Raw genomic sequence first — 12,780 nt, 5'->3', positions numbered from 1 at the left:
CGGGTTATTCCCATAACCTCGACATGAAGCAAAAATGGTTTGATGTGTTCTCGAAGCATAACTTCAATTGGGGTCTTCTCTTCAGTAATTAGTGGATTTTTATCTCCGGTTTTTATGTTTGGACATTGAAGATGAAGATCCGTTTGGTTTGTGAAGATTCGTTTGGTTTAGTTAGTAAAACTAGGAAACTGTTAAGGTCATTTTAGTAATTTCAGGATATAACAGAGTTCTCAAACATTCAAGGCGGCCAACAATGGTCCTGTGACCCAAACTCTAATTAAACTTTCTGTGTGACCCAAACGCAACTTTGGTCACTTTTCTGTGACCCAAAGTCAAAATACCCCAAAATTTAATTACAAGAAAAAACTAACTTACCACATTCAAAATCTTTGAAAAAGAACATGTTTGTAGTCTTCCACCATCGTTCGAATATAACTTGAATTATTTGAGTCTTGTCGTTTCTAGGTTGTATATGATATAAATGCCGCCAAGGATATATTCAGACTCCCTCTTGAATAGTAGGAGGAAGAACCAAACACCGTACATAACTCAGACCATCCACCTCTTAGAAATACTGAAGTAAGTCGCTCCCGATGGCCAAATATGTGATTAGGGAGCACACCATCACCGACTAATTGTCTAACATTTTGAAACTCGTATTCTTTATCCACAAGATTAATTACTTAATCCAGTGGCTGGGTACTAGTAGATCCTTTGAGTTTTTTGTTTCTTTTTCTTTTCTCATTTAGGAAATTTTTGTAAAACTGCATAAGAGAAGAGAACAGAAGAAAAGAAACATAAGAATAGAGAACATAAGAGAATAGTTCGGAAGGGAAGGGAAGGTGTGAAGGGGAAGAAAAGATGGTTCGATATTTATAGGCATTAGAAAATCGACCGTTGGCGATATAGTTAATACTGGACGACATTCATGGCAGCGCGGGTGATATAGCCTTTATCGCTCGCGATATTATCTATCTCAATTTGCTAAAAACTCTGGCCCTTACTATTTCTGGCAAACCTGTTGTTTTCTTTTTTTTTTTCTTTTTTCGGTGCAGTGCATAGGAATAAGCCTCTGAACACAATCTTATTTAATTTAAATTTTGACACAAAAAAAAAAATCGGGAAAAATACCATGAGAGGATCGTGCGGCAGAGAAAGAGAACGTGCTTAGCATCGGGAGGGTAAACGCTAACGTGAGTCCCGGAATTCTCTCACCTCTCCTTACACGGGTTTGGCTGCGGGATTTGCTCCCGGTACACAAAGCGTTATTTGATTAAAAATGAGAGAATGCAAAGTGGCCCACTTTTCTTCACCCAACGAATGTAAGTGTTAGTGTAGGACCAAAACTATAATTTTCTCGCACGCTTAAACATTAAGTTAGAAGGCACGCGCCCAGAAGGTTCTCAGAGTGACAGTCCCAGCTTTTTCTTTCTTGTTTTTCCCATTTCACTATTCATTCACACAATTTTTCTAGGGTTTTAGTTTTCCTCTATCCCCTTCCTCTCTCTCTCTGTATCTCTCGTAGAAATCTGAAGAAGTAGCAGTTGACGACGACGAAGAAGAATACGTATACTGTCATACTGTGAAACTCGATAATGGCGTCTACTTCTGGTACTACAGGAATTCATGATGAACCTTGTTCATCATCGTCTTCTTCTACTTCCTCTTATGTAAAAGATTTGATGGATCATCTCTTTTCTTGGAGTGTTGAAGATATACTCAATGAAGATCTCTACAAAGACAAGGTAATCTCTCTCTCTCACGCTCTCTTTCAATTTCTCAATAACTTACTCTTCATTTTATAGCTTTTGCCCTAGATTTTTGTAATTTCTAGTTTGGATTCTTGAATAGCTGGGGTTGATGATGTCGATTATGCCTGGTTTTATGCTTTAGTAGAGCAATTTTGACCCAATTTTGTGATCACCATAGTGATTATTCATGATGCAGTGCAGCATGGGCTGGTGTAAGTGGTGGTTTACTGAAATTTGTCGTAGATTTTTGTAATTTCTAGCTTAATTTCTTGGATAATTTACGTGTATGATGTGGATTATGCTTAAGTAGAGCATTTTATCCCCAATTTAGTGATCACCATAGTGACAATTCATGATGCAGATCAGCATAGGCTGGTGTTAGCGGTGGTTACTGAAATTTGCCTTAGAGTTTTGTAATTTCTTGCTTAAATACTTGAATAGTTCACACGGATGATGTCTATTATGCTTGATTTATGCTTAAGTGGTGATTATTCATGGTGCAGTGCAGGATAGACTGGTGTCAGCGGTGGTTACCGAAATTTGCCGTAGATTTTTGTAATTTTTAGTTTAAATTCTTGAATAGTTTACATCGATGAGGTCCATTATGCTTGAATAGAGCATTTTATCCCCAATTTAGTGATCACCACAGTGATAATTCATGATGCAGATCAGGATAGGATGGTGTTATGAATAATCACTAAGGCCATTTTCCAAAGCTGTTATTCGTGTACTACAGTTAGGCCTGTGTGGACCACCACCACCATGGTGGTGGTGATGGGTGTTCTGGTGATGTTGGTGGTCCACACAGGCTCTATTATGGAAGTTTTTACAGTATGAACTATAAACCTTGGTAGCAGTTATTTGAAGCTGCACAGGACACGTATGCTTTATTAGAACATTTTAGGTTCTATTAGTAATCACTATGGCAATTTTCCAGAGATATTATGAGAGTTTTAGAGTTGGCCCAGTGTAGACCATCACTACGAACACCCATTACTGCCGCAGTAGTGGTGGTGGTTGCAGGCCCAAATCTTATGTAAGTTTTACGTATGGACTGTGAACCTAGGCGGTTATTTGAATCTGCACGGGATTAAGTACTATTGGCCTTCAATTACTTCCAATTTTATGATCTATTTTACATTTATGTCTTTTTGTGATATTCTGTGTTGGTTTGTAACTTCTCAAGCTGGTTTAGCTAATATGTGGTATTCAGATGTGGATTTTGGATTATGATTAGTTGGATTTTGTATGTTGTTTATATCTGGAAATTGTGTATGATTTTTTTAGTAATACCAAAGCGTTTTGAATCCGTACAACATTATCTTGGCTCTTATACTATGCCGTTGCTGGAAGAAACTCGCAAGAAGATTTGTTCACAAATGGAGTTTATGTCAGGTGTACCTCACGCTGAAGTAATCTCAGTAGAGGAGTCTAAGCTGGATGGCGGACCATTCTTGTATTGTATCAAGGTTGACTCCTGGAAAAACCGGTATGGTGTATATGGCAAAGAACCATATAGTCCGAAACCTTCAGATCTGTTTATTTTGGGTGATGCTGTACCTGATGTTGCTTCGGACTTGCAGCGGTTTGGAAGTAGTTGGTCTTTGGCTTCAGTTGTAGAAGATGTGAAAGAGTGTGATTATGTGGGGCACGAAGACAGACTTATATGCTTTCAGGTTAAGACCTCAAAGCCGATAAAGATAGAGAAGAAAGAGGGCAGGAGGAAATCACTGTTTCTGGTGTTTCTGGTGAACTTGGAAACAAACACTAGAACATGGAAGGCGTTACATATGTTTCGAAACTTGAATATCATCAAGGAAGTTCTGTGTGCCAATTCCACGGTAAGATGTATTCACCACTTAAGTGTAAAAGTTTGTATGACTTACGTTCTCAAGTCTTTGAAAACCTTGTTGCAATGTGAAATAAATGCTGCAATTGCGCCGATTTGGCTTCACTTTTTAACCTCAGCATTCTTTTCCAATTTCAGAATTGGTTTTTATGTTGGTTTTGGTCTCTCTTTCTTTTATGTTACACTGGAATATATATGGGAAAATAGATAATAATATATCTCTTCCCTTTTTGACAAGTAAATTCTTAGCATAGTAATAATTATACTAATTATGATGTTTGTTGTGTGGGAAACGATTTTTGCAGTGGCTTTATGGTAATGCAGGTAAAGGAAAATTGTGGTTCCTGTTCTGCACAAGTTGACAGGATTTGGGCCCGAAAAGTTGATTCACAATTATTGCTCTCTCTTAATGAATCTCAAAGAGCTGCGGTTTTGGGTACTATATCTGCAGTGCAATGCAACCACAGGGCTTCTGTAAAATGTTTGGGGTCCACCTGGGACAGGAAAGACCAAAATGATTAGTATATTACTGTATAGCTTGCTAAGTATGGATTACAGAACGCTTGCTTGTGCCCCAAAAAACATTGCAGTTGCTGAACTTGCGTTGCGTACCTTAAGCCTTCACAGAGATGCTTGCGAATCAGACATGGGAAAGAAACTGTCAGTTCGCTCATTTGGGGACTTTCTCTTGTTTGGGACTATGAATAGATTGGAGTTATCTGATGATCTTGGAAAGATATATGTGGATTATCATGTGGACAGTCTTGTAGAGTGTTTTGCTCCATTAACTGGTTGGAAGAAACATTTCGATTCCATGGTGGATTTTCTTGATGATTGTGTATATCAGTATGGTTCGTGTTTTGAGAGTGAAATAATTACAGAGGTTCACGTAACAGAGAAAACTGGAACTAATTCTGAAATCCGCATGTCACTTCTCATGTTTGCAAACAACAGATTCAGAGCTTTAGTGGTGCCATTAAAAAGAAGCATCAGAATATTATGCACCCATCTCCCTAAAAGACTTATTTTGCCGGACATTTTCGAAAAGATGGTAATTCTTTGTGGTTTGCTTGAATCTCTTGGAACTTTGCTCTCTGAATGTCAGGTGACTGACAAGGAATTAGAAGAACTCTTTGCATGACAAGAAAATTATTCCAAGGTGGCACAAGGGAGTAGAGCATTTAATTACATATTGGACACATTACACAAGATGAGGATTGATGTTATGAAGGTTCTAAGATCTGTCGGTCATTCTCTTGGTGATCGCCTTCCAAGTTCCACTAACAGAATTTTCTTAACAGAGTTCTGTTTGAAAAATTCATCCCTCATTTTTTCCACGGTGTCAAGCTCATATAATCTGCATGAGGTAGACCTGGAACCACTGGATTTGTTGGTGATCGACGAAGCTGCTCAGTTGAAAGAGTGTGAATCAGTGATTCCCATGCAGCTTGAAGCTATAAGACACGCTGTCCTAATTGGCGATGAGTGCCATCCACAAGCCAGGGTCAAAAGCAGGGTAAGTGTATAACATCAATTTCTTCGCTTTAACATAAGGTTTTCATTCTTAATATTTTCCAATGCATTTTAATATTAGGTGGCTGATGAAGCTGGGTTTGGAAGAAGTCTATTTGAAAGGTTGGGTTTGTTTGAGCATGCGGAGGACCTTCTCAACATGCAGTACAGAATGCATCCTGAAATAAGCTCTTTCCCAAATCGTAAATTCTATAAAGATCAGATGATAGATGCTCCAAGTGTTCTTCATGAAAATTTTCAAAAACATTATCTACCAGGACCTATGTTTGGTCTCTACTCATTCATAAACATTTCAAATGGAATGGAGGAGCCAGATGAAGCTGGGCATGGTATAAAAAATATGGTTGAGGTGGCAGTTGTAATGGCAATAGTGCGAAACCTTTATCAAGGTGTGTTCAAAGTTAGTAAGTTGATTGCAATAGCTTATTTGTTATTGAGTAGAAGATTCAAAGTAGGTTTACATTTTTATTACTCTTCCATTCTCATGCTCAGCATTATTCTAAGCATTAGTGAGGATACAACTGTTGTTGTATATAAATACCATAGTTTATAGATGTGATAGACATAATGACACATTTCATTAAGCCTGTCTTAATTTTTCTTTTTTGAATTGTTGAATCATGATATGTCCATTTATTCTACTTATAAAGGATGTTTTTAAATGTTCACAGCATGGGAAGGCTCAAAGCATAGCTTAACCGTTGGTATTATATCTCCGTACACTGCCCAAATTGCTGCAATAGAGAATAAAGTTGGTCAAAAATATGAGAAGCTAAAGAACTTTATAGTGAAGGTGATGTCTGCAGATGGATTCTATGGGGGCGAGGAAGATGTCATAATAATATCTACTGTCGGGTCTAATCATAGTGGGGGGTCAGATGAGTTCCTATCTAATCCACAACGTGCTAATGTTGCTCTGACACGGGCTAGGTACAAGTAGTGTGTGTTTTTTCACTTTTTTGGGAAAAAAATAATACTGTAGGAGATTTGTACATATGCTGATTACACATCGTTTAGTCTTTGTTAATTTGTCGTGTGTTAACGTTTCAGGCACTGCCTTTGGATTTTGGGGAATGACAAAAAGTTGTGTAAAAATGGATCTTTCTGGGAAGATTTAATTCGTGATGCGAAACAGCGGGGATGTTTTTTTAATGCTGATGAAGATGAAGAGTTAGTCAAAGCAATGATCAAGGCGAAGAAAGAGCTTGATCAGTTAGATAACTTACTTCATGAAGATAGTATGCTTTTCAAAAGTGCATTATGGAAGGTAAACTGTTCCAACAATGAATCAAATATCTACCATTTTCTTAGTTTCCACTCATTGATCATTTCTGTTACCTCAAATTTATAGGTCCTGTTCAGCAATAACTTTAGAAAGTCATTTGGGAAGTTGAAGTCATCACAAACACAAAAGTCTGTGGTTAATCTATTGGTTAAACTTTCCAATGGTTGGCGTCCAAAGAAGCTTGAGGTTGAAATTCTATGTGGTAACTCGGTCCAGCTTGTGAAACAGTATAAGGTTGGAAGGATTTATATTATTTCTAGCGTTGATGTTGCAAAATATTCATGCTACACCCAAGTTTTAAGGATATGGGATATTTTGTCTCTTGAGGAAATACCTAAACTAGTGAAGAGTCTGGACAGCATATTCTCCATATACACTGATGATTACCTCAACCGCTGTAAGCTGGAACATATGAAGGGGTATGTATTTTAATCTCATAAAACACCAGTTATTTCCATTGAAAGGTCTCTTGATTTCTGTATTCAACTTCAGATGGTGAGTATTGATCAATTCTTATTCTCAATGTTGCTTTACATAGTGAAAGTTAACAATATTTTACGGTAGATTTTAGTAATACATGAACATACTCTCATAATTTATTTTTGCAGGGATTTGGTAGTGCCAATTACTTGGAGAATAGATGATGAGATCGTTAGATATAAGAAAACTAACAATGCTGAGTCAGTAGATAGTACAAGTGACGGGGTATCGGGTGGGAGATGTTACATTGAAAGCTCAAAAGTGAGAGATAGTCTATTGCTGATGAAGTTCTACTCCTTATCAGCTGGCTTAGTGAACCATTTGCTCTCCGGAAGTGATGGAAAAGAGCTGGATCTTCCTTTTGAAGTAACAGATAAGGAATTAGACATCATTCTTTACCCTAGAAGTACCTTCATTCTGGGCAGGTCTGGAACAGGGAAAACCACTGTTTTGACAATGAGATTGTTTCAAAAGGAGCAGCAACACTACTTTTCTTCTAAAGGATTTGTGGAACCCTTGGGAGATATTTCTTTGAGTGCTCCAACTGGGAATATTTGCAGAGTTGTTGGGAATGAGACAAATTGTACTGTCTTAAGGCAATTATTCGTAACAGTCAGTCCAAAACTATGCTCTGCTGTTAAAAACCAAATTTCTAACTTGAAAAGGTATCAGTTTACTTTTCTAGATTCAGCTTTGTAATTTCTCTATTACTTTTGAGTACTTAATGTATTCTAATTAATTTTCTTGTACTTTTAATACAGCTTCAGCAGCAGTAGCAGGGCTTCAACAGAACACAATTCCGTTCAGCTGCCTGATGTCAATGACGCAGTTCAATATCAAGATATACCAAATTCTCTGAGGGACATTCCACCTGAGAGTTATCCACTTGTCATAACATTTCAGAAATTCTTAATGATGCTTGATGGAAGTATGGGAAACTCGTATTTTGATAGATTCAGTGTTATAAGGGAACTTTCACAATCTAAAAATGCAACCTCAAGGTCATTTGCTTTGCGTGCTTTTATAAGAACAAAAGAGGTCAATTATGAAAGATTCAACTCATCTTACTGGCCTCATTTTAATTGCCAGTTGACCAAGAAGCTGGATTCATCTATGGTTTTTATCGAGATTATTTCACACATAAAAGGTGGGCTTTTTGCTGGAAAGCTACCTGATGATAAACTTAGTCGGGAGGATTACATATTACTATCTGACGGACGGGTGTCATCCTTAAGCAGGGAAAGAAGGGAGATGATTTATGATATTTTCCTTGAATACGAGAAGAAGAAAATACTACATGACGAGTTCGATTCGGCTGATTTTGTGATTGACCTTCACCGTCGACTGAAAACTGGGTGTTATGAGGGTCAGGAAATGGATTTCGTGTATATTGATGAAGTACAGGATCTCACCATGAGACAGATTGGTCTATTTAAATATATTTGTAGGAATTTTGTGGAAGGATTTGTTTTTTCTGGTGATACTGCGCAAACTATTGCTGGTGGGGTCGATTTCAGATTTCAAGATGCAAGATCTTTGTTCTACAACGAGTTTATTTTGGATTCAGGAAGTGATGTCATGGGAAATGCAAAAGACATGGATCCATCTCATATCTCAGACATCTATCATTTGAACCAGAACTTCCGTACTCATGCAGGTGTTCTCAATTTGTCGCAGAGTGTAGTTGAACTTCTGCACAAATTCTTCCCACATCACATTGACAACTTAAGTCCCGAAACAAGCCTTATTTATGGAGAAGCACCAATTTGGCTTGAATCTGCGAATGACGATAGTGCAATAATAACTATTTTCGGGAAAAGCGGTGAAAATGCTGGTAGGAGTATGAGTGGATTTGGCGCAGAACAAGTCATTTTGGTGCGTGATGGTTCTGTTAGGAAGGAAATTGCTGAACATATTGGAAAACAAGCTCTTGTTCTTACTATAGCCGAATGCAAGGGCTTAGAATTTCAGGTATACAATAGTGGCTTATGGTATTCTTTTTATATTTCCTGCTCCGTTAGATTTTTTTCTTAATACTATTTATTGTATTTTGTGAGTATATACTGCAGTGTATGATTCAGCCTGACATTGCATTTGTTTTTTATATAGGATGTTTTGCTTTACAACTTTTTTGGAACATCACCTTTAAAGAGTCAATGGAGAGTTATTTATGGGTATATGAAGGAACAAAGTCTTCTCAGCTCCAATGATGTGAAATTTCCAAAGTTTAGGAAGCAGAAACACCAAATTCTCTGCTCTGAACTGAAGCAGTTATATGTTGCTATCACTGGTACTAGGCAGAGACTGTGGATCTGTGAAAATATAGATGATTTTTCGAAGCCTATGTTTGATTACTGGAAGAAGTTATGTCTCGTTCAAGTTGGAGAACTTGATGAATCACTTGTACAGGCAATGCAGGTTACTAGCAGCAAAGAGGAATGGAATTCACGCGGTATCAAGGTCAAATTTTGAACTTGAACTTTAACCTCTTATGCACATTCATTGTAACAAAATTTCCGTGCAGGAAATTTTATTTAGCTGGATTTTCAAAATTTACCCTCCCTAAAGTTTTTGCTATATAGGTGTGTTAACCGATAGCTAAAGGTCTCTGTTTTATACAGTTACATGAGCCACCTGGCATGGACTGCACCATCAATTGTACATCTGTTGGATATCTAGATGAAATGTAACTAGATATAGATTCGTTTATAGATTGGCGCCACACGAGTATATCCTATTTTTTCATATAGATATATAGTTACATAGTGAATGACCATGTTTTCCACGCCTTCCTTGCATCGGCACTACTAACTTATATCCTATTGTGCTCTGGAAATACCAAATTACGTGCTTATTTTCCGTGCAGTTACTGGAGGAAGGTAATTTTGAAATGGCAACAATGTGCTTTGAAAGAGCTGGTGATTCATTCTCGGAGAAGCTGGCTAAAGCTTCTGGTCTTAGAGCTGCTGGTATTCACATGCTTGGATCTAATACTGAACTAGCTCGCGTTGCTCTCTTAGAGGCAGCTGAGATTTATGAATCCATTGGCAAGGCTGATTTTGCTGCCAAATGTTTCATGGAGCTGAAGGATTACAAAAGAGCAGGTATGGACTATTTTCCCATTGTAATAATGCATATTAAACTTATGGGTTGTTATTTTCTTCACTAGCGATCATATTTATTGAAAAATGCTTTGTTTGAATACCTATATTGTTGGATCAGTTTTTTGTCAAATCGTGTAATAGATGTTGCATTCCCTGAAATATCGACTTTCTAGAGAGCTGATTTGTCACACTTAAGACTTGTTAGCAGTTAGTAGGGTAGAAGCGGTTTTAGGAATCTTTTAATATACTATCTCCTTCGTAATATTTGTAGAAATGAAACTGAGGCGCATGAAATAACTGTAGTACAACGATTCAAAGCTAAAATGGTACTCCAACTAAACTATAGCGCATGAAAGATCAGGTTTTTTCCCTTGAAAGTTCTATCACTGTATAGCAGTAGTATAATAAAATCTAGCCTTTTCCACATGCTCCCTGAATTTTGATTATTGATCAACCTTCAGGTGATTGATTGTGTATGGATATGAATTCATCCTTCCAGTCACTGAGGTTATGTTCAGCTTGCTTATATTTTTTAACTTGTTTTTATGTAGGTATGATTTATTTGGAAAACTGTGGAGATTCTAGGCTAGAAGATGCTGGTGACTGTTTCAGTCTTGCGGGATGTTGTTCTACTGCAGCTGATGTGTATTCTAGGTGTAACTGCTTTTCCAAGTGCGTGCAAGTTTGCACGAATGGTAGTCTCTTTGAAACCGGTCTTCAGTTCATAGAATATTGGAAAGAAAGTGCAAGGTTAAACACTGATACAGCCAAAAGTCAGGATCTGACAGATATGGAACAAAGTTTTCTTGGGAAATGTGCCCTTCACTATCATCAATAGAATAATACTAAAAACATGATGAAGTTTATCGAAGCCTTTAGCTCGTTGGACATGAAAAGAACATTTTTAAGGTCTCATGATTATCTTGATGAGCTCGTCCTTCTCGAAGCTGGGTCCGAAAATTTTATGGAAGCTGCCACTGTTGCGAGGTTAAAAGGGGATCGTCTTCTTGAGGCAGATATGTTAGAGAAGGCAGGGCACATAGTAGACGCGGCAGAGGTCATCCTGTTTTATGTTCTTGGCAATTCTGTTTGGGCAAATGGAAACAAAGGTTGGCCCTTGAAAAAATTTCCGAACAAAGAAAAACTTTTGGCAAAAGTTAGGTTGATGGCAGAAAGCAAATATGATGTATTTTACGAATTCGTTAGCACAGAGGCAATCATATTGTCGGACACCAAAAGCATATTGTCAGTGATGAAAGACTGTTTTGTTGCTTCACAAAGATTTAAGAGTCTGCGGGGTGAAATTATTTCTTTGAGGAAAATCATCGATTACCATCTTGATATAGCACCTTCTGAGTATGTTTGGAATGATCTGCTCGTAAATACAATGCAGCATGTAGAGAATTCAATATCCAAGAACAGGGTCTCCCTTCAGACGTTGACTTACTTCTGGAATTTATGGAAGGAAAAAATAGTTAACTTAGTGAATTATCTCAATTCTCTTGGAACGCAAGATAAACAAGACTACAAAAGCTATGAGAAGTTTTGTTTGGGTTACTTAGGTGTGCATAAGCAGGAACATAATCAAAGTTCTATATACATTTTGCTGAACAGTGATGCCTGTTGGAGAAATGAAATTGAGGATCGACTTCTTCGAAAAACCAGAGACTTACTTAGCATGAATGATCACCAATTTGCGTCTTCTGCTCGTAGATATTGGTTATCTACATTGCTTAGTCTCTGTATGCAAGTACTGGAGAAGCTGGAAAGCCTCTATAAATTTTCTGATATAGTCAAAGTTGGTAATGATTATTTCGTGCACAATTATGGTCCTTTTCGACAAGCTTTAACCGCTCTTAACAATTACCAGGTTGCAAAATCGATTATAGAGTCCAAGATACTGGACAAAAAGCTTCCTGGGGATCTGCTCAAGTTTTTGGGACATTCCAAGCAGCGTTTTTTCGTGAAGTTTTGTACGAGGGTCCCGAAACATGCGTGTTACAAACATGTGATGGATCTAAGAATAACTGAGCTTTCCAAGGATTTGATCAACGAAGTGATGATAGATATAATGAGCAAAAAAGGCAGGTTACTGTATACAGAAATGTGGAGTGTGGTCTTGCAGATTTTTATGTTTGGTAACTTCAGCGAAGAACTTTATCAAGTTATAATACAACGTTCGGATTTGTCTCCATCCTATAATGCTTTCATTAAGCAGTTGAAAAGGAGCAAGATATCAGGAGGTCTCTGTTTGTTTGGTTAGCAATTTTGAAAAATCATTACAAGAAGCATTTAACCACGACTGGAAAAACGACCTTGATATCATGCCAGCTTCCTGGTTCGTTTATTTCCTTGAACGTCTTCTTTTTTTGGTTTCATCTTGGCATGGTTCCTTTTTGACAGTTAAGTCTTCTGTCTATGAAACAATTCCCTGGGAGAATCTAAGATGCAATGCCAGCTCCTTATCAGTAGCTGACTCAAAAGTTTTCTCGAGGAGGTCTTTCGATTTTATAGCATCCAAGATCAAAGAAATATTTTCTAGTAGGCTAGAATGGCTTTGGGAACGTGATTCTGACAGAGTGGCTTACTACCCATATCTGGTCTTCAAGTTGGTTCTCTTGCTTACTTTAATATGTTTGAATTGTGGACGTCACTTTGATTTGCTGTACAGTCTGCTTGCTAGATGTTGGAGAAAATGAGTTATTTAATAATGATTTGCTGTACAGTGGCTTGCAAGACCACAGGCGTTATTTCCATAGATTGGACAAGGTCCAAGGA

General features: G+C 37.6%; 1 protein-coding gene across 4 annotated transcripts; it reads left to right on the top strand.

The window, feature by feature from the left end:
- The first annotated feature begins 1,418 nt into the window (after positions 1-1,418).
- Positions 1,419-12,380, top strand: LOC113328826 (TPR and ankyrin repeat-containing protein 1-like). Of its 4 annotated transcripts, none has more exons than XM_026575833.1 (13): positions 1,419-1,745; positions 3,147-3,240; positions 3,335-3,592; positions 3,906-5,116; positions 5,195-5,522; positions 5,805-6,063; positions 6,184-6,400; positions 6,485-6,837; positions 7,027-7,563; positions 7,660-8,869; positions 9,008-9,358; positions 9,765-10,002; positions 10,554-12,380. In XM_026575833.1, the coding sequence occupies exons 4-13, from the start codon at positions 4,811-4,813 to the stop codon at positions 10,838-10,840; spliced, it is 4,086 nt and encodes a 1,361-aa protein (XP_026431618.1). In that variant the 5' UTR covers positions 1,419-1,745; positions 3,147-3,240; positions 3,335-3,592; positions 3,906-4,810; the 3' UTR covers positions 10,841-12,380. The 4 variants fall into 4 exon arrangements, with proteins under 4 accessions (XP_026431618.1, XP_026431617.1, XP_026431616.1 ...); XM_026575832.1 differs by having other exon boundaries at positions 3,039-3,240; XM_026575831.1 differs by having other exon boundaries at positions 3,147-3,592.
- The last annotated feature ends 400 nt before the right edge of the window (positions 12,381-12,780 follow it).

Source organism: Papaver somniferum, unplaced genomic scaffold (assembly GCF_003573695.1).
Source record: "Papaver somniferum cultivar HN1 unplaced genomic scaffold, ASM357369v1 unplaced-scaffold_114, whole genome shotgun sequence".
NCBI lineage: Eukaryota > Viridiplantae > Streptophyta > Magnoliopsida > Ranunculales > Papaveraceae > Papaver > Papaver somniferum.
This window is presented reverse-complemented; position numbering and strand designations above follow the sequence as displayed.